Raw genomic sequence first — 22,614 nt, forward strand, 5'->3', positions numbered from 1 at the left:
GAGTCCTGACAGTGTCATACACTATGTTTTATAGTTAGGTTCCTAGGAACCCTGACAGTGTTATACACTATGTATTATAGATAGGTTCCTAGGAGCCCTGACAGTGTTATACACTATGTTTTATAGTTAGGTTCCTAGGAGCCCTGACAGTGTTATACACTATGTTTTATAGATAGGTTCCTAGGTGCCCTGACAGTGTTATACACTATGTTTTATAGATAGGTTCCTAGGAACCCTGACAGTGTTATACACTATGTATTATAGATAGGTTCCTAGGAGCCCTGACAGTGTTATACACTATGTTTTATAGATAGCTTCCTAGGAGCCCTGACAGTGTCATACACTATGTTTTATAGTTAGGTTCCTAGGAACCCTGACAGTGTTATACACTATGTATTATAGATAGGTTCCTAGGAGCCCTGACAGTGTTATACACTATGTTTTATAGATAGGTTCCTAGGTGCCCTGACAGTGTTATACACTATGTTTTATAGATAGGTTCCTAGGAACCCTGACAGTGTTATACACTATGTATTATAGATAGGTTCCTAGGAGCCCTGACAATGTTATACACTATGTTTTATAGATAGATTCCTAGGAGCCCTGACAGTGTTATACACTATGTATTATAGATAGATTCCTAGGAGCCCTGACAGTGTTATACACTATGTTTTATAGATAGGTTCCTAGGAGCCCTGACAGTGTTATACACTGTGGTTTATGGATAGGTTCCTAGGAGCCCTGACAGTGTTATACACTATGTATTATAGATAGGTTCCTAGGAGCCCTGACAGTGTTATACACTATGTTTTATAGATAGGTTCCTAGGAGTCCTGACAGTGTTATACACTATGTTTTATAGATAGGTTCCTAGGAGCCCTGACAGTGTTATACACTATGTTTTATAGATAGGTTCCTAGGAGCCCTGACAGTGTTATACACTATGTATTATAGATAGGTTCCTAGGAGTCCTGACAGTGTTATACACTATGTATTATAGATAGGTTCCTAGGAGTCCTGACAGTGTTATACACTATGTTTTATAGATAGGTTCCTAGGAACCCTGACATTGTTATACACTGTGGTTTATGGATAGGTTCCTAGGAGCCCTGACAGTGTTATACACTATGTATTATAGATAGGTTCATAGGAGCCCTGACAGTGTTATACGCTATGTTTTATAGATAGGTTCCTAGGAGCCCTGACAGTGTTATACAGTATGTTTTATAGATAGGTTCCTAGGAACCCTGACATTGTTATACACTATGTTTTATAGATAGGTTCCTAGGAACCCTGACATTGTTATACAGTATGTTTTATAGATAGGTTCCTAGGAGCCCTGACAGTGTTATACACTATGTTTTATAGATAGGTCCCTAGGAGCCCTGACAATATTCCACATTATATTATAAACCAATTTAAGGTGTGGTTCATACCAAACTTTTTTCAATCCAAAACTAATATTGGACCCAAGCCACCTTAACTCAAAACAAAATATTTCCTGAGATTGGCCCATCTCTAGCACTGAGCCTCTTAAGGTGTCTGTAACCACTAAGCTTATCTGCAGAGAAAATTAATGACTAGTCAATATGTGGAGTTTCCCTTTAAGGTTCCCGGTGATGGATTGCACAACGTCACTGTCACTTTTACCAGTTTATCTTGTCAAACATTTCAGTAGAGTAAAACTTCCAGGAAGGCGAGAGGTTGTGAAATCATCAAAAATAAATAGCTGATATTAAGGCTGATCCTGGACATGCACAAAGCAGAGACGGTGCAGATGAGGCACCCTGAGGCTCGCGTCTCTCATCTCTGAAATACTAGTAAGTGAAATACTTGGATTATTTCTTATTGCTATATATGGAGTCTGCACAGGCAGTTATTGTTCACCTTGTCTTAATGGCATCATTGGATTGACCCATCTATAAGATTCCCTAATAGAGAGAAGTTAATGGGTTAACCTGCACCTACAAGAGTGCATGTACTGTATGCCATCCTATACATCAGTGCATATATGATCTACTTCTTATATGGGTAGCTTGCTCGTTGTAAATGTCCAAAAACCTCATTGGTCAGAGCAAACCACTATATCACATAATGGGAGCCCGCACGTGCAATGCGCTTGTTTTTGGAGGGGTTTTTTATGTAGATTGTGAGCCCCATATAGGGATCACAATGTACATTTTTTCCCCTATCAGTAGAATCTTTGTAGAATGGGAGGAAATCCATGCAAACACAGGGAGAACATACAAACTCCTTGCAGATGTTGCTCCTGGCAGGATTCGAATCCAGGGCTCCAGCGCTGCAAGGCTAACCACTGAGCCACCGTGTTTCTGTTGTAACCTGCAGCATATAGGGAAAGGGTGCACCTTGTGGTCACAAGAGTAAGTGTAGGTACATGCACACGATCACTGTCATGTATGTCATGGTGGCCAGGTAAGTTTGCCCGAGATGAATTCCCAATTGTTTGATTTCTTTACAAACCGTAACCGATCAATTTGGAATAATCGGGTCGAATCCGGATCGTGACGAATTGGTTCGCCCATCTCTAATCCTAATCTGTCCAAACAGCAATACTACAATATATGTGTGCAAATGAGTAAAATCCATAAAATGTAACAGACCCCAGTAATATCTGTTTCCATCGGATTCCATTATTGTAACCTAAAATTCCATCGGATTTCGATGTTACTATTCATCCTAGACCTATCTATGACATGAGATGCCAGTCAGCTGCCGGTAAAGCTCAGACAATATTGTCGTCTTGTACTAGAAATTTTTATATTGCCAGTTCCTGAAGCCTAAAATATAGGGGTGGGGGGTCCTAAGAGAACAGAATTCCATTTGACTCTATTCTTCACACTTTTTATACCCTTGTATCGGCTTTTTCTTTTTGGATCGTTCCGTCAGTGCCAGGAATGTGAATCATTTCACCATAAACACTGTTCCAAATTATTCAGTAGGAAAAACTTTTTTTTTTCTGCTCGGAGGGGCTGGCTCGATATCCGTATATCCGCAGCTGGCAGATACTAGTGGTGAGAGGATACAGTAACAAGGAACATAACAGGCTGTACATTCCCAGCTGGGATAGGTGGTGAGTAGCAAGCTCAATACAAACTCATTGTGTCCCTTGGATGTAGCAGAGCCGAGTTTGTAATCTGCAATGTAACAGGTCATTTTACATAGGACTGATGATAAGTTAATAGGTAGCTGGTTCAGCTCAGCTACATCTCTGTACAGTTTGTGTGATGTATATTATGTTGTTGGGTTGTATTACTGTATGGATTAGTGATTGTATACAAGCCATACTTATCTCTAGTGTTCCCTGTTATCAGCCACTTCAATTGGACCAAGTTCAGACAAAGTTCTGGTTAGCTCTGCTACATCTGTACATTTCATGGGCACTTATTCCTAACGCACATTGTAACAAACACTCAGCTGTGGGATAGCAGGATTTTATGAAATGGGAATTTAGACAAAAATGTTTTTTATCCATAGAGAGGTTGACATGTCATCACTGTTTAAAGTGAATCTCTGCCTCGTGTTATTCCTGTACTTGGGGCTGATTCATTCTTATAACTCAAGAATGGTCTGATATTTGATGTTCTGATACAGAGCTCCAAACCCCCTACATAGACAAAGCTGTGAAACGTATTATTCTAAGTGCCTGCAGTCACCACTAGAGGGAGCTTGCGTTATGCTTTGTTATTATGGAGTTGAATGTAACAATGTAATGTTTTTTTATTATCTATTGTATTATTTGATAGTAATAGTTGCCTCCTCTTCTTCTATAAGTGACATCTCAGTATGACCTCATTTTTCTAGCATGGATTACTGTGTAAACAGAAGTTCTCTCTCCTGTTGAAAACTACCATGTGACCTCAGTTCTGCCCCGTGTTCTTCTGTTATAATGTCTCCCCTGCTTCTCAAATATTTACTTCTTATAGCCTCCCCCCCTCCCCCACACTCAGGATGGTGCAGCTTTTATGATTTTTGGTGACATCATCCTCACGGGCTAAGGTCCTCAAAGGTGTTTTGCGGAAACCACATGGGTACAAGATCATAAGCACAGGTAGTAAGCATGGGGAGAGGTACTAGATCTAAGGCACAGTCGCTAGACACGGGTATAGGTGATAATTGTGTATAGGGGTGCTTGACATGGGTACAGGTACTAGATAATAGGTAGAGGTGCTAGACATGGGTACAAGACATATTAGATCATGGCTACAAGTACTAAACATGGGTTCACGTGCTAAACATGGCTACAGGTACGAGGCATAGGTACAGGTGCTGGACATGGGTACAAGTGCTAGACATAGGCAGACACTGATGTTGGGAGAGAGGGCCCAACTCCTCATCTCCAGTCTAGGTCATCCCCTGGGTGTTGGATGGGGTTGAGGTCAGGGCCCTGTACAGGTATGAGGCTTAGGTACACGTACTAAACATCGTTACAGGTAGTAGTCATAGGTACACATGTTAGCCATGGATACAGGTACAAGTCCTAGGTACAAGTGCCAGACATGGCTACAGGTAGGAGGTATAGGTACACGTGCTAGACATGACTACAGGTAGGAGGTATAGGTACACGTACTAGACATGGCTACAGGTAGGAGGTATAGGTACACGTACTAGACATGGCTACAGGTAGGAGGTATAGGTACACGTACTAGACATGGCTACAGGTAGGAGGTATAGGTACACGTACTAGACATGGATACACATAGGAGGTATAGGTACACGTACTAGACATGGCTACAGATAGGAGGTATAGGTACACGTACTAGACATGGCTACAGGTAGGAGGTATAGGTACACGTGCTAGACATGGCTACAGGTAGGAGGTATAGGTACACGTACTAGACATGGCTACAGGTAGGAGGTATAGGTACACGTGCTAGACATGGCTACAGGTAGGAGATATAAGTACACGTACTAGACATGGCTACAGATAGGAGGTATAGGTACACGTACTAGACAAGGCTACAGATAGGAGGTATAGGTACACGTACTAGACATGGCTACAGGTAGGAGGTATAGGTACACATACTAGACATGGCTACAGATAGGAGGTATAGGTACACGTGCTAGACATGGCTACAGATAGGAGGTATAGGTACACGTGCTAGACATGGCTACAGGTAGGAGGTATAGGTACACGTACTAGACATGGCTACAGGTAGGAGGTATAGGTACACGTGCTAGACATGGCTACAGATAGGAGGTATAGGTACACGTACTAGACATGGCTACAGGTAGGAGGTATAGGTACACGTGCTAGACATGGCTACAGGTAGGAGATATAGGTACACGTACTAGACATGGCTACAGATAGGAGGTATAGGTACACGTACTAGACAAGGCTACAGATAGGAGGTATAGGTACACGTACTAGACATGGCTACAGGTAGGAGGTATAGGTACACATACTAGACATGGATACACATAGGAGGTATAGGTACACGTGCTAGACATGGCTACAGATAGGAGGTATAGGTACACGTGCTAGACATGGCTACAGGTAGGAGGTATAGGTACACGTACTAGACATGGCTACAGATAGGAGGTATAGGTACACGTGCTAGACATGGCTACAGGTAGGAGGTATAGGTACACGTACTAGACATGGCTACAGATAGGAGGTATAGGTACACGTACTAGACATGGCTACAGGTAGGAGGTATAGGTACACGTACTAGACATGGCTACAGGTAAGAGGTATAGGTACACGTACTAGACATGGCTACAGGTAGGAGGTATAGGTACACATACTAGACATGGATACACATAGGAGGTATAGGTACACGTGCTAGACATGGCTACAGATAGGAGGTATGGGTACACGTGCTAGACATGGCTACAGGTAGGAGGTATAGGTACACATACTACACATGGATACACATAGGAGGTATAGGTACACGTGCTAGACATGGCTACAGATAGGAGGTATAGGTACACGTACTAGACATGGCTACAGGTAGGAGGTATAGGTACACATGCTAGACATGGCTACAGGTAGGAGGTATAGGTACACATACTACACATGGATACACATAGGAGGTATAGGTACATGTGCTAGACATGGCTACAGATAGGAGGTATAGGTACACGTGCTAGACATGGCTACAGGTAGGAGGTATAGGTACACGTGCTAGACATGGCTACAGGTAGGAGGTATAGGTACACGTGCTAGACATGGCTACAGATAGGAGGTATAGGTACACGTACTAGACATGGCTACAGGTAGGAGGTATAGGTACACGTGCTAGACATGGTTACAGGTAGGAGGTATAGGTACACATACTACACATGGATACACATAGGAGGTATAGGTACACGTACTAGACATGGCTACAGGTAGGAGGTATAGGTACACATACTAGACATGGCTACAGGTAGGAGGTATAGGTACACGTGCTAGACATGGCTACAGGTAGGAGGTATAGGTACACGTGCTAGACATGTCTACAGATAGGAGATATAGGTACACGTGCTAGACATGAATACAGGTACTAGAAGTGGGTGACAGAATCCGCAATAGCAGAATTATATTTCTTAAATCTATATCTCGGTGGGACATTTGTGGAACGCTCTGACCATAAATAGATAGACTAACAAACTAATCATCACAAATGTTTTATATGAATAAACAAAAAGCTTTAAGGAAGTCCATTCCCTTTAAGCCCTGGCACTCCTCTGCCTCTGTTCGTACAGTATGTGACTCTTTGTACTTTTCCACCAGTCGCTTATCTCACTTCGCTCTGCGCCTTTTACGTACTTTCTTTTTTCTCTACGTTTTTTCAATATGTCAATGAGATATCTCCCTGTACAGTGGCGCACCAGACATAGCAGAGATGAGACGGAACAATCCGGGCACCCTGTCTAGTACATGTAGTCTGAAGTGCGGATGAAAGGAAAGCATAGATACTAATGTCATGTTGTTCCATCGCATTCACTTCAAGGCTGAGCTATTTTTCTAATGTTAGGTAATGCACTGTATATTAACGTATTAGACCTTCGAGATGGTATATTATATGAAGTAAAGTATTGGGACAGGTCTGTGGGAATTTTTGCCCATTCATGCAGAAGAGCATTGAGAGGTCAGACACTGATGTTGGGAGAGAGGACCCCACTCGTCATCTCCAATCTAGGTCATCCCCTGGTTGTTGGATGGGGTTGAGGTCAGACCGGGCTCTGTACTGTTAGTCAAGTTCTTCCACACCACATTCCCCCAACCACGTCCTTATGGACCTTGGTATTGATATATGATGTAGCCCACCTCTTCCACTCTTCTGGGAAGGATTTCTACTAGGTTTTGGAGGTGTCTGTTGGGATTTTTAGTCATTCATCCAGAAGAGCATTGTACGGTTAAACACTGATGTTGGATAAGAAGGCCTTGCTCATCATCTCTGGTCTAGTTCATCCCTTAGGTGTTGGACGGGGTTGAGGTCAGGGCACTGTATGGCCAGTCAATGTCTTCCACACCAAACTCCCTCAACCATGTCCTTATGAAGCTAGACATTAATATATTGCTGAGCCCACTCTTCTGGGAAGGCTTTCTACTAGATTTTGGAGGTCTGTTGGAATTGTTACCCATTCATCCAGAAGACCATTGTGAGGTCAGACATTGATGTTGGATGAGAGGTCCCATCTTGCCTTCTCCAGTCTAGTTGACCCCAAAGATGTTAGAGGGGTTAAGGTCCGGGGCCTGTACTACCAGTCAAGTTCTTCCTCACCAACCTCTAGGCATTTATATGGGGATGCCCCCTCATTCCTACACTCTTCTGGGAAGGTCTTCTAAAAAATTTTGGAAAAGTCTGTGGGAATTTTTTACCCATTCATTCAGAAGAGCATTGTGAGGTCAGACACTGATGTTGGACATTGAGAAGGCCTGGCTCGACATCTACATTGTAGTTCATTCCTTGGGTGTTAGAGGTCATGGTTCTATGTGGCCAGTCAAGTTCTTCCAAACTAGACTCCCCATAGGGTTGAGCGATTGGTATTGGGAAAGATCGGATCCCGAGCAAATTTCTCAATCGGGATCGGCTGGAAAATGATCGAAAATCGGATTTTAAAAACGATCCTGAAATCTCAAGATCGGCTCAACCCTAGTCCCCAACCATGTCTTCATGGACCACACTTTATGCCCTGGGGCACAGTCTTGTTGGAACAGAATAGAGGTCTTCCCTAAACTGTTTCCACCACATTGGAGCATACTGTTGCCCAAAAGGTCTTAGTCTTCTGAAGCATTAAGTTTCTCTTCACAAGTTTGGGGTTCAGACCACCCCTGAAAAACTACCCCTCCTCCATAAAACATTACAGTTGGCACAACTTAGTGAGATAAGTAACGTTCTCATGCCAGTTGTCAACCTTTGCTGGTCCAATGACCATCATTCACCTACGTTAGTGAAGGAATCGTAGCAATCTTTGGTGGCGCAACAGAAGTTTCAACCAAAGTCGTCATATAGCCATAGCCTTACATTGCTATATTGTTCAAAGATACCACCATTAGGGGGAGGAGAATTTTATGTCAAGTACAATTTTATCCATCCTATACCATTGTCTCTCTTCCAGGTAATGGGAACCAAGGTCATGATCCCTCTCTGCTCGGACTTCACAGATAAGCGGGACACTATATGCATTTTCGGAACTGGAGATTTTGGCCGATCACTTGGATCCAAACTTCTGCAAAGTGGATACTCTGTGATATATGGAAGCCGTAATCCGGGTGACAGCAGCTTACTGCCTAGAGCCGCCGAGGTGCTAAGTCATGCAGAAGCAGCAGAAAAATGTTCAGTTATCATTGTGGCGGTACAAAGGGAACATTATGGTTTTCTGAGGGAGCTCGAAGATGTTCTGCAGGGTAAAATACTGGTGGACGTCAGTAACAACCTCAAAATAAACCAATACCCGGATTCTAATGCAGAATATCTTGCACAAATTGTACCCACAGCCACAGTTGTCAAAGCATTTAACACTGTCTCCGTCTGGGCTCTGCAGTCTGGAAGCCTGGACGCCAGCCAACAGGTAACCCTTACATTAACAGCTGGTCATATGGCATAAAGCCCTTCGTTCGCAGTTTTCCCTTAGCTGGTGGCTGGACAGGAGACTAGCTGCCATACAGTGCTCACAGTCAGGAAAGGAGAATCTGCTCTATAAATATCACTGAAATCCCACCACTGAGCTCTGAGACCTCCACGATTCTGAAAATGCACCCACTGTGCCATGGTGGACACACACGCGCCCCTGCTGCCGTACACTTCAATGGTAGAGTCAGAGATAGCCAAAGAACAACTTTTGGCTATCACTGACGCTGACATTGAAGTGAATTGGAACAAGTATTAGGCTTGTGGATGCTCATGGGTGCAGCAACCCACTGTAGAAAGCCCAGAGTAGTAGAACTTGGACTTGGACCAATTTCCTTCAGCCGTCCTCCTGGGCTGGTGCTGTGCTAGGGGGGCCTGCAGTGTACCTAAAGGTGGTGATAGTCTCTCCTATAGTGCACATCATAGTTGTAGTCCGGCTTCCTGAGTGTTAAAGTGGCTCCAAACCGTCTTACATTCTTAAAGTGGAACTTAGAGAATTCTAAAAAACTGGAATATATTACATAAATTAACACCGTAACAGTAAAAGAAGTGGTGATTCACTTTCTCCACAATCCTCTCTCATGGGTCAGATGCGTTTCTCGTAATAACTTTCGCAAGTCTTGAAAAAACATATTGACCAATCGATGAAATTCTAAAAGTAAATTTGAAATTAAAAAACAAAACTAGACAATAAATCTCCTCCACAGTCTATACAGAGCAGATTGTACTGAGAGCTTAGGATTGATACAGGGTTTGATGCAGATTCCTGAAGCCAAAATTAGAGTTGGAAAAGCCACAGCTCCTATTATGTCCTGATGGTCAGGGCCTGCTGGGAGTTGTTGTTACACAAATGCATAGGGCACCGGCCATTATCTTACTGCAGACCGAACAGCTAGAGGAAGAATAAACGTCTTCTACGATTGTTGCCATTATGTTTCCTTTTATTCTCCATTTATCCCAGACCACCATGGTGGCTTCTTCTAGCTACATCTCAGTTTTGCTAATTGAGTCATCCAGACATCTCTTCTGCAGCAGATCCTCATTCTCTAAACCTTTTTATAGGACCATCAACTGCACCTCTAATTATAATACTAGAAACAACACTGCCACATACTATGCCCCTTGAAAACGATAGTCACACACTGTCCCCCTGACCATATTGTAATGTCCTCCTGAAAACCAGACATCATGTCCTTATTGTGGTCAGGTTATCTTCTCATACATGTAGTGTCCTCCTGATAACCAGCCATGATGTCCTTATTGTGGTCGGGTTATCTTCTCATACATGTAGTGTCCCCTCGTGATAACCAGCCATGATGTCCTTATTGTGGTCAGGTTATCTTCTCATACATGTAGTGTCCTCCTGATAACCAGCCATGATGTCCTTATTGTGGTCGGGTTATCTTCTCATACATGTAGTGTCCCCTCCTGATAACCAGCCATGATGTCCTTATTGTGGTTGGGTTATCTTCTCATACATGTAGTGTCCTCCTGATAACCAGCCATGGTGTCCTTATTGTGGTCGGGTTATCTTCTCATACATGTAGTGTACTCCTGATAACCAGCCATGATGTCCTTATTGTGGTCAGGTTATCTTCTCATACATGTAGTGTCCTCCTGATAACCAGCCATGATGTCCTTATTGTGGTCGGGTTATCTTCTCATACATGTAGTGTCCTCCTGATAACCATCTATGATGTCCTAATTGTGGTCGGGTTATCTTCTCATACATGTAGTTTCCTCCTGAAAACCAGCCATGATGTCCTTATTGTGGTCAGGTTATCTTCTCATACATGTAGTGTCCTCCTGATAACCAGTCATGATGTCCTTATTGTGGTCAGGTTATCTTCTCATACACGTAGCGTCCTCCTGATAACCAGCCATGATGTCCTTATTGTGGTTGGGTTATCCTCTCATACATGTAGTGTCCTCCTGATAACCAGTCATGATGTCCTTATTGTGGTCAGGTTATCTTCTCATACATGTAGTGTCCTCCTGATAACCAGCCATGATGTCCTTATTGTGGTCGGGTTATCTTCTCATACATGTAGTGTCCTCCTGATAACCAGCCATGATGTCCTTATTGTGGTCAGGTTATCTTCTCATACATGTAGTGTCCCCTCGTGATAACCAGCCATGATGTCCTTATTGTGGTCAGGTTATCTTCTCATACATGTAGTGTCCTCCTGATAACCAGCCATGATGTCCTTATTGTGGTCGGGTTATCTTCTCATACATGTAGTGTCCCCTCCTGATAACCAGCCATGATGTCCTTATTGTGGTTGGGTTATCTTCTCATACATGTAGTGTCCTCCTGATAACCAGCCATGGTGTCCTTATTGTGGTCGGGTTATCTTCTCATACATGTAGTGTACTCCTGATAACCAGCCATGATGTCCTTATTGTGGTCAGGTTATCTTCTCATACATGTAGTGTCCTCCTGATAACCAGCCATGATGTCCTTATTGTGGTCGGGTTATCTTCTCATACATGTAGTGTCCTCCTGATAACCATCTATGATGTCCTAATTGTGGTCGGGTTATCTTCTCATACATGTAGTTTCCTCCTGAAAACCAGCCATGATGTCCTTATTGTGGTCAGGTTATCTTCTCATACATGTAGTGTCCTCCTGATAACCAGTCATGATGTCCTTATTGTGGTCAGGTTATCTTCTCATACACGTAGCGTCCTCCTGATAACCAGCCATGATGTCCTTATTGTGGTTGGGTTATCCTCTCATACATGTAGTGTCCTCCTGATAACCAGTCATGATGTCCTTATTGTGGTCAGGTTATCTTCTCATACATGTAGTGTCCTCCTGATAACCAGCCATGATGTCCTTATTGTGGTCGGGTTATCCTCTCATACATGTAGTGTCCTCCTGATAACCAGCCATGATGTCCTTATTGTGGTCAGGGTATCTTCTCATACATGTAGTGTCCTCCTGATAACCAGCCATGATGTCCTTATTGTGGTCGGGTTATCTTCTCATACATGTAGTGTCTTCCTGATAACCAGCCATGAGGTCCTTATTGTGGTCAGCATATCTTCTCATACATGAAGTGTCCTCCTGATAACCAGCCATGATGTCCTTATTGTGGTCAGGGTATCTTCTCATACATGTAGTGTCCTCCTGATAACCAGCCATGATGTCCTTATTGTGGTCGGGTTATCTTCTCATACATGTAGTGTCCTCCTGATAACCAGCCATGATGTCCTTATTGTGGTCAGGTTATCTTCTCATACATGTAGTGTCCTCCTGATAACCAGCCATGGTGTCCTTATTGTGGTCGGGTTATCTTCTCATACATGTAGTGTACTCCTGATAACCAGCCATGATGTCCTTATGTGATGACCACTCACATTATACAATTCCTGTTCCAGGTCTTTGTATGTTCGGATGACAATAAGGCCAAACAACAGATAATGGATATCGTCCGTGCCGTTGGGTTGACCCCACTCGACAAAGGATCGCTAGTAGCAGCCAAGGACATAGAAGACTATCCGCTGCAGCTTTTTCCCATGTGGAGACTCCCCATCTATACATGTGCAGGACTGACCGTAGCCGTGTTTCTGTATTGTGTGATAAGTGACATCATCTACAACGCAGAAAAGAAAAACGACGTCTCCCATCATCTGATGATCACAATCCCTAACAGGATCTTCCCTGTCGTCTCGCTGATGTTGTTGGGTTTGTGTTATCTTCCCGGAGTGTTTGCCGCCATCATTCAACTATACAGAGGAACAAAGTACAGTCGATTTCCCAACTGGCTTGACCGATGGATGTTATGTAGAAAGCAGCTGGGGCTGGTAGCCTTGTCCTACGCCTTCCTCCATGCCATCTATACACTTGTTATACCAATTCGATACAGCGTCAGATACAGGTCGGATATGGGAATAATCAATCTGGTAATGTATACTTATATAAAGGCTTTATCTTATATACTGTATACTGGAGTAATATGGACGATAGATGGATGGATGGATGGATGGATGGATAGATAGATAGATAGATAGATAGATAGATAGATAGATAGATAGGAGATAGATAGATAGATAGATAGATAGATAGGAGATAGATAGGAGATAAATAGATAGATAGATAGATAGATAGATAGATAGATAGATAGATAGAAGATAGATAGATAGAAGATAGATAGATAGATAGATAGATATGTAACACCCCCTTTGGCCACACCCCCTGGTAGCGGGGCGTTCGGATAAGTATTAGTTGCCGTTCTACCTTGCTTAGCGCAGTGCCTCCACCCTTGTCGGTGATATTCTGGTGCTTCCGGGTTGACAGTACCTTTCTTCAGATCTCTGTCCGGGGCTTGACAAGGGAAAGCCCCGCCCACACCAACACGCCAGAGAGGATTGTGGTATAAACAAAGAAACCTTTATATGGAACTTAATAAAGTAATGATGAAGTACAATATGCAATAACATTCACAGCATCAGTAAGGTATAATACTTTAAACGATAAACCTATCTAGAAAATGGCAGGTCTATATGGCAAAGCCCAAGGACAATGTATAACAATCACAAAGCTCAGTCTTAATACAAGGCCTGTTGCCGCGGTTCTGGAAAGAATCTTCTTTCGTTGGTGCACATGAAATATGTCAGAAATGAACAATGCTCCTTTAATTCCTAGCAGGGTAATATTCCTTAGTCCAGAAGATTTGGTACACTGCAGAAAATCCAGTACTGGCTACAATCATCTATCAGCAGGCTCTATCCCTTACAATAGGACATGGCAGCACAGCAGGTGCCTGGATGCATCAAGTCTCTTTTACTCCTTCTGCAGTGCTCAGCTTAAAAAGTTATACTAGACAAGAACAACTCACTCCTGGATCATAGGATGCAGTCTAAATAAGAATGCTGGTGGTAGGTACACTTACAGTTCCAGAGGAATTAATGCTGTCCTGTCCAACAGGCTGCCAAAGGGTTAAGTCTGGAAGAACGTTCCGGTGTAGCAGGGAGGCGCCTCCGTCGGTTGTGGAGAGTATGAATACCCTGTATTTTCGGCAAATCGTCCTGTGGAGTTGGTAACCTTTTCTCTGAAGGAATTAAATCCTCTTTCTTGTTGCTTTCAGCCTCTGGGAGCTCAGGAGATCTTATTCCTGCATCCACCTGTGATCCCTCTCTCCTGCAGACTGCCTGAGCACATGGTCTCCCCTGCCAAGCAGCCCCTCCCATCCTCCAAGGATTTGATAAACAATCACAATTGCTTTCATGCTGCATGCACAATGTTTGCAAACTGTTAACCCCTCGTTGCCTTGAACTGCACACAGGGGTTACACTCTCCCCCTGATGGGTCTGGACATGAGCAGCACAGAGTCCAGAGCCATCACCTGAAAAAAATTTTGAGGTTAGATCATCCTGACTAATCACACCAATAGGCACATTAGGACCACAGTTATAATACCAAGGCATGGGGGAAAAATACGGCCACGCCCCAACCATACTAGGATGTACCACCCTGGGGACCTCAGTGACATTTCCCTTATTATCATAGGTTAACATCATGGGTGGCCTAACCACTCTCCTCGGGCGTACAGGTGCGGCAGAGATCCCCTCATCAGCCCCAGACACCGGACTGGTGCTTGCAAGCCTCTCTTCACATTCTTCATGTTGAGGGACCCCCCCTCTTTCACTGACCACTCAGATGAGTCATAAACAATGTCCATATCACTAGGGGGTAATGCAGCCTTTTGCACTAGTTGCTCAGATAGTCCATCTGGAAGATCTGTTTCAGTGTCAACTCTGGAGGCGACTTCCTTATTGGCATGAGTATCAATGACTGGATTGTTGAGTCCCGGGTCGTCATAACCCCATTCATCATCTGTCTCACTATCCCCATCTACTGATGCCATTTCAGTCTCTTTCTCAAAACGTTTACTTCTTCGGGGGGGTCGAGGAGCCTCCGGTATGTCAGAGTTAGATTGAATTGACAGATTGACATTTTGTCCCAGAGGCAACAGATGGTGTCTATGGTAAGTTTTTTCCTTCCGAGGCCCACACTCAGGCCTAACCCGATAGGCAGGTACTCCAGGCAGCTTTTCCACCACAATGAAGGGCTCTGGACACCAACGATCAGCCAACTTATGCTTCCCAGGCAGTCCCAACTGCTCCACCAGAACTCTATCTCCAGGCTTCAACTCATGTTCCCGAACTCTTTGATCATGTCGAGCCTTATTCCTTCTGCCAGACTGTCCTGAAGCTTGCTCGGCCAGTTTATACGCCTCTTTGAGCTCTTGCTGCAGCTGGGATACATACTGAAGATAACTTCTTCCAGAAGACTTATCAGTGGAAACACCAAAGCTGATATCCACAGGCAATCGGGCCTCCCTTCCGAACATGAGGAAGTAGGGGGAGAACCCGGTAGACTCATTTTTTGTACAATTGTAGGCGTGCACCAACTGGCTCAGGTGGCGGCTCCATCGCCCCTTTTGTTTTGACTTCAGGGTGCCCAGCATGTTCAGCAAAGTCCTATTGAATCTCTCAGGTTGTGGGTCACCCTGTGGATGAAAGGGAGTGGTTCTAGACTTCTTGATCCCGCAGACCTCACACAGCTCTTTGATGAGTCGACTTTCAAAATCTCGACCTTGATCAGAGTGAATGCGGGCAGGCAATCCATAATGTACAAAAAACTTCTCCCACAAAGTTTTGGCCACAGTTACAGCCTTTTGATCCTTAGTAGGGTAGGCTTGAGCATATCTGGTGAAGTGATCAGTTATTACTAGGACATTACTGATGTTCCCTTCATCTGGTTCAATGGAGAGGAAGTCAATGCATACAAGATCCAATGGGCCATCACTAGTAATGTTTGTAAGAGGAGCAGAACGGGTTGGTAAGGTCTTCCTCAAGACACATCGAGCACAATCTTTGCAATATTTGGCGATGTCATTCTCCATTTTTGGCCAGTAGAACCTATCAGCCACAAGGTGAGTAGTCTTCTCTGCCCCTAAGTGGCCATGCTCATCATGCAGTGCTTTCAGAACACTCTCTCTGAAGACAGCAGGCAGAACTAATTGCCTCCTCGACCCTCTCTTCCGCCGCTCAGCCTCTCGGTACAACAGTCCATGTCTCATTACCAGCCACTTCGCCTGCTTAGCCAGTAGGAGGGCCTCTTCAGACTTCAACTCCGGCCTCCCAGGCCTCTGGCCTCTATTAATCCACCACCGAACTGTCCCCACTGCTGGATCTTCCTTCTGGGCGGTTTCAATCTGCAGCCGAGACAACCGAGGCAGAGAGTCTTGATTCACATTCGTTACCCAGCAGTACAACGAAGGGATAGCTTCCTCCGAGGCTCCCAGGGAATGCACGTAACCTCGGTTAGAGGCACCTCCGGCTCTTTGTAACTGACACATGACTTTCAGGTCTGGAGCAGGAACCTCTATCCACCCATCCTCATCTTCCTTCTCGAGTTGCCTAGGCAGCCTAGAGAGGGCATCCGCATCAATGTTGGTGGTGCCCGGTCTGTATTTGAGACTGAAATCATAGACAGCTAGGGCAGCTAACCATCGATGTCCAGTGGCATCCAGTTTGGCCGTAGTTTGCACATACGTCAAGGGATTATTGTCAGTGTGCACTTGGAACTTCACTCCGTAGAGGTAGTCATGAAGCTTGTCCACTACGGCCCACTTCAAAGCCAGAAACTCAAGTTTGTGCGCTGGATAGTTACGCTCACTGCGGGTCAATCCCCGGCTGACATAGTAAACGGGTCGGAGAGAGTCCTCATGCTCCTGATACAACACAGCCCCTAGTCCTTCAAATGAAGCATCCACATGCAGTACGTAGGGCTTGTTAGGATCTGCATAAGCCAACACTGGGGCCTGAGTTAGACAAGACTTCAGTTTCTCAAACGCCTCTTCACACTTATCTGTCCACCTTTCTCCAAAGGGTTCATTAGCCTTGAAGTAAGTCTGGTTTGGAGGTTTCTTGTGTGGAGCTGACCCGCAGGGCGGTGGGTACCCCTGGGTAAGATTTGTCAACGGTTTAGCGATCTTGGAGAACTGTGGTACAAATCTGCGGTAGTAGTTGCAGAATCCGAGAAAGGACCGGAGTTCAGCTAGCTTGGTGGGCCTCGGCCAATTCACAACAGCTTCCACTTTAGCAGGGTCAGTGGCAATCCCATCCCGACTGACAATATGTCCCACGTATTTGACGGATTTCTGGCAGAAACAGCACTTGTCCAGGGACAACTTCAATCCAGCCTCCTTCAATCGGTCCAAGACTTTGAACAATCTCCTGTTATGTTCTTCTAGAGTCCTTCCAAACACAATCAGGTCATCAAGGTAGACTAAGACTTCTCTGAGGTTCATATCCCCCATCACGTTGTCCATGCACCTTTGGAAAGTAGCCGGGGCGCCAGTCACCCCTTGGGGCATCCGTAAAAACTCGTAGAACCCTAAGGGACATATGAAGGCAGTTTTCTCTCGATCTTCCTTACTCATGGAGATCTGGTAATATCCGCTTCGCAAATCCAACACTGAGAACCACTGACTCCCTTGTAGACAATCCAATGCCTCATCAACTCTGGGCACTGCATACTGATCAGTGACGGTGCGTTTGTTAAGCGTTCGATAGTCCACACACATACGAATCTTCCCAGACTTCTTTCGTGCAACTACAATGGGAGAAGCGTAGGGGCTATTTGACTCGCAGATCACTCCTGTTTCAAGCAGACCCCTCAAGTGCTGTCGGACGTCTTCAACATCAGCGGGAGCCAACCGCCTGGACCTTTCTCGAAATGGTCTCTCATCAGTGAGACGAATTCGATGCTCCACTCCTTTAGCGAGCCCCAGATCCCAGTCTCCCAACGAGAAAGCTGCTCCCCTCTCCATAAAACCTTGGATAAGTAGCTCTTTCTCCTCTGCAGGCACATCACTGTTCTCAAAACATGGGTCGAAACAGTCCGGGCTCAGCACCTTCCTTCTTTCCTCTTCCTTCTTAGCATAGGCAGCTAGACACGTGGGGTGAATGGAGAGGGTCTGGGGATAGTTGTCTCCCCCAACTTCTTTGCACCATTGGGCTAGCTTGAGGAAGATATTAGCATTAGTTCCCACTATCAGAGGTGTGGATACAGGACCAGCATCTGTCTTCGGACACACCAACGCCAAGATGGGGACTTCTTTTTCAATTCCGGCAACACCCTTTGAGAACCGTAGTGTAACGGACACATATCCTTTGTAAGGGTAACTCCGATCACTCAGTCCCCAGACGACTAGTCCCGAAAGTGGTTGTAGAGGGACATTAGGTAAATACTTCTTGTACCAATCTTCAAAAAGAACTGACACTTGTGACCCGCTATCCAATAGGACATTACAAGGCTGCTCATTGATGTAAGCAGACACCTGAGGGGCAGGTCCCACTAAGCCCCCAGGAAGTTGTACAGTGAAAGTTTGCTGAGGGGTGGCATTCTCCCTTGTTCTGGTGGTCTCTGGGGGGCCGGTATGGGCTTCTACTGGACCCTTTTTCCGTTTCCCGACATGGTACACTTCTGACCCAGAAGAGGAATCAGGCTTCTTGGGACCCCATCTCTTCGGACACTGCTTATACAGATGTCCAAGTTCCCCACACTTAAAGCAGGTTGGTGATCGGATAGGATCTTTCTTCTCCTGTAAGCCGCTAGTGGCTGCTTGCTGCTTCTGAAATATAAGAGCTTCAGTCGTCTTGATGAGTTGGGCAATTTTCTCCCCCTGTTTCTCAATAATTTTCAACAGCTCCTCTTCTCTGCTATTAGACTCGGTGCGTATGGCCACTGTGGCGATTCTCGTAGGGATTTGTTCCCGGGCCGCCAGGGTAGCTTCTTCCTGCCTCACCTCCTTAAGTAACTGATGAAATGGCAGTGGAATCTTGTCCTTGTTGCTACACCTCAACCGCTGAGCGATAGGGTTATGAGTCAATGCCCCTCGCAACACCTGATTCAGACGACATTGATCCACTTCATTAGGGCTAAGTCCTCCTTTTGCCACTATGCGGTGCACAAGTTTATCCAATCTGTAGAGATAGTCAGACAGTTTCTCATCAGATTCTTGGTATGTGGTACGAAGTTTGAATAAGAGGTCAGTGGCGTCTTCAGGCGACCCAAATGCATCTTCAAGGGCCTCCATGTAGTCCTGATAAGTGGCCTGCGGCTTTCCTCTCCAAGCAGCCTGCACCACTTCCATAGCGGGACCTTTGAGACTCTCCACAATTCGCTGCCTTTTCACCCCATCCGAGCATTGCCATTCATCCAGGCATTGCATGGTGACATCTCTCCAGGTTTCGTACCGATCTTCTCCAGAGGGTACTGGGATGGTGCCTGAGAAGATTCTCAACCGACGATAACTTCCTTCAAGATGCACCTTCCCAATCTGGTCGACCAACTTTCCTATGGCAGTAAGTAGAGTAGAAGTAGTGTCTACTGCTCCATCAGACTGAGTGCTTGTAGGATTATGAAAAGGGACAGGACTGGACTCCCCCTGTTCAGATTCTTCATCTTGGCACACTCCCACTTCAGACCTCAAAGGCCAGGTGATTCTCCACCGCCGACCTTGCTCTCGTGGTACAACCAGAATGATTGGTATACAGTCTCTATCTAGGGCTTTATCTGTCATTATTAAAGCCGAAATCATTTTCTGAGAAGTTACATTCTTCCGGTCCACTACCTTAGGACGATTTACTCCATGAAGTGTGCTCACCACTTGTATGACCTCATTATCCAGGGTGTCATGGAACTCTCCAGTCACTGCGAAACTACATTCTGCAGGAATGTCCATCTCCTTACACCATTCAGCCACATCTCTCTCAGCTAAGTTCTCCATTGCAACTGTATAGGGGTTTGTTGGTTTTTCGAATCTCAGCAGTGCCTCCAATGTAACACCCCCTTTGGCCACACCCCCTGGTAGCGGGGCGTTCGGATAAGTATTAGTTGCCGTTCTACCTTGCTTAGCGCAGTGCCTCCACCCTTGTCGGTGATATTCTGGTGCTTCCGGGTTGACAGTACCTTTCTTCAGATCTCTGTCCGGGGCTTGACAAGGGAAAGCCCCGCCCACACCAACACGCCAGAGAGGATTGTGGTATAAACAAAGAAACCTTTATATGGAACTTAATAAAGTAATGATGAAGTACAATATGCAATAACATTCACAGCATCAGTAAGGTATAATACTTTAAACGATAAACCTATCTAGAAAATGGCAGGTCTATATGGCAAAGCCCAAGGACAATGTATAACAATCACAAAGCTCAGTCTTAATACAAGGCCTGTTGCCGCGGTTCTGGAAAGAATCTTCTTTCGTTGGTGCACATGAAATATGTCAGAAATGAACAATGCTCCTTTAATTCCTAGCAGGGTAATATTCCTTAGTCCAGAAGATTTGGTACACTGCAGAAAATCCAGTACTGGCTACAATCATCTATCAGCAGGCTCTATCCCTTACAATAGGACATGGCAGCACAGCAGGTGCCTGGATGCATCAAGTCTCTTTTACTCCTTCTGCAGTGCTCAGCTTAAAAAGTTATACTAGACAAGAACAACTCACTCCTGGATCATAGGATGCAGTCTAAATAAGAATGCTGGTGGTAGGTACACTTACAGTTCCAGAGGAATTAATGCTGTCCTGTCCAACAGGCTGCCAAAGGGTTAAGTCTGGAAGAACGTTCCGGTGTAGCAGGGAGGCGCCTCCGTCGGTTGTGGAGAGTATGAATACCCTGTATTTTCGGCAAATCGTCCTGTGGAGTTGGTAACCTTTTCTCTGAAGGAATTAAATCCTCTTTCTTGTTGCTTTCAGCCTCTGGGAGCTCAGGAGATCTTATTCCTGCATCCACCTGTGATCCCTCTCTCCTGCAGACTGCCTGAGCACATGGTCTCCCCTGCCAAGCAGCCCCTCCCATCCTCCAAGGATTTGATAAACAATCACAATTGCTTTCATGCTGCATGCACAATGTTTGCAAACTGTTAACCCCTCGTTGCCTTGAACTGCACACAGGGGTTACAGATAGATATTAGATGCATCTTTATAATGATTTTTCTCCTATTTTCATTAGATAAAACTGAATAAAACCAGGATCTTAGAGAAACCTCTGCTCTGGAGAAGTGACACTTACTTAGCATTAGGAATCCTGGGATTTTTCTTCTACATTGTCTTGGGAATAACATCCCTGCCCTCTGTCAGCAATTCCGTCAACTGGAGAGAATTTCGGTTTGTCCAGGTCCGTTCTGCAGTTTGTTATATCCAATGTTCTGTAGAACATCTATACATAGAGATAAATGTTAAGTCACTAAAGATAGACGAGTATTGATATATCATACGTCTCATAACTTACCTGTCACATCCTATACAGATTACATCATGTGTGCTCTAGTCACATCCAGAGCAGCATTCAAAATTCTTCTGGCTACTTCTTGGAATTCCCTAGTCCCTATATGGTCAGCTCCTATAATATATTGCATTTATTTGTTGTAATCTAATCTGTATTTTTTGTGGGGGTTTTTTTCAGTCGAAGCTGGGATATCTGACCCTGGTGCTGTGCACAGGACATGCAATGGTCTTTGGCTGGAACCGGTTCCTCTTTCTAGAGAGATATAGATGGTATATGCCCCCGGTGTACATGATATCACTGGTCATCCCGTGCATTGTCCTCATACTGAAGCTCATTCTCATAATCCCCTGCATCGATAACAAGATTACCAAAATACGCCAAGGGTGGGAGAGACCTTCAAGAGGAAAATCGGAAACAAAGTCAAAAACTTACAGTGTTGCTCTTTAACATTACGTTCACGTACAGACTGGTGGACCGAACATCCAAATCCACCCAACCATACAGCTTAGTAATCAAATTCTGCTTGTAAATAGCCACCACTAGGGGGCGCTCACTGCAGACAGATGTATACATATTGCATGGAGCTCAATAATACCGCCATCTAGAGGCAGACGCACACTTGTCATATCTTTTTCAAAGGATTCGGAGAATTTTTAGCCTTGTATCAGAATAACAAAGCTCAGGCCATTGCAGAATTATATTATGGAATTTATAAGTACAGAATTTTTATTTCCCTTTTCATAAAAAAAAATAAAAACATTCCAAATAAAAGTCCTCAAGTCGTCTTTTGCTCTAAATCAAGTCCTTGGGGGGTATTGGTTCTCATTGTGGAGACTAAGGCAATGCCTTATGGGAAAATATGCAAATTAGCTCTCTTTTCTAAAGAAAAATGGCTTCTTTAGTGCCACCTATTGGCAGCTGTAAGACTTTCTATTTGGAGAATTTTTGGTTGTGTCTGTGGGAATGCTGAATGACTAAATTTACTAAAATTGGCATGGCAGTTTTTTGGTGTCTTTTTGGTGCACGGCCCTTTGTACCATAAAATGCATAAAAAATGAGCCATGTTCTCCATTTTCCAACCTGCTCGACACTTTTTAGAATACTTAGCATAGATGGACAGAGGTCAAAGTGGACCAACCCACTGAAAACTGGCGTGAGTTACAATATACCTGAAATCAGGCGTTGTAGCTATAGGAGGTAGAGACGTACTGGGCCCTGGAGCGTT

The 22,614-nt window shown here is 44.6% G+C and overlaps 1 protein-coding gene across 2 annotated transcripts; it reads left to right on the top strand.

Moving 5' to 3' along the window:
- The first annotated feature begins 1,733 nt into the window (after positions 1-1,733).
- On the top strand, positions 1,734-22,099 carry LOC142200927 (metalloreductase STEAP4-like). 2 transcript variants are annotated; one of them, XM_075271652.1, is made up of 5 exons: positions 1,734-1,820; positions 8,569-9,021; positions 12,465-12,989; positions 21,114-21,278; positions 21,567-22,099. In XM_075271652.1, exons 2-5 carry the CDS (start codon positions 8,572-8,574, stop codon positions 21,834-21,836), a joined length of 1,410 nt encoding a protein of 469 aa, XP_075127753.1. In that variant the 5' UTR covers positions 1,734-1,820; positions 8,569-8,571; the 3' UTR covers positions 21,837-22,099. The 2 variants fall into 2 exon arrangements, with proteins under 2 accessions (XP_075127753.1, XP_075127752.1); XM_075271651.1 differs by lacking the exon at positions 1,734-1,820 and adding an exon at positions 2,999-3,091.
- Positions 22,100-22,614: the final 515 nt, after the last annotated feature.

Source organism: Leptodactylus fuscus, chromosome 4 (assembly GCF_031893055.1).
Source record: "Leptodactylus fuscus isolate aLepFus1 chromosome 4, aLepFus1.hap2, whole genome shotgun sequence".
In the NCBI taxonomy this organism is placed as follows: Eukaryota; Metazoa; Chordata; class Amphibia; order Anura; family Leptodactylidae; genus Leptodactylus; species Leptodactylus fuscus.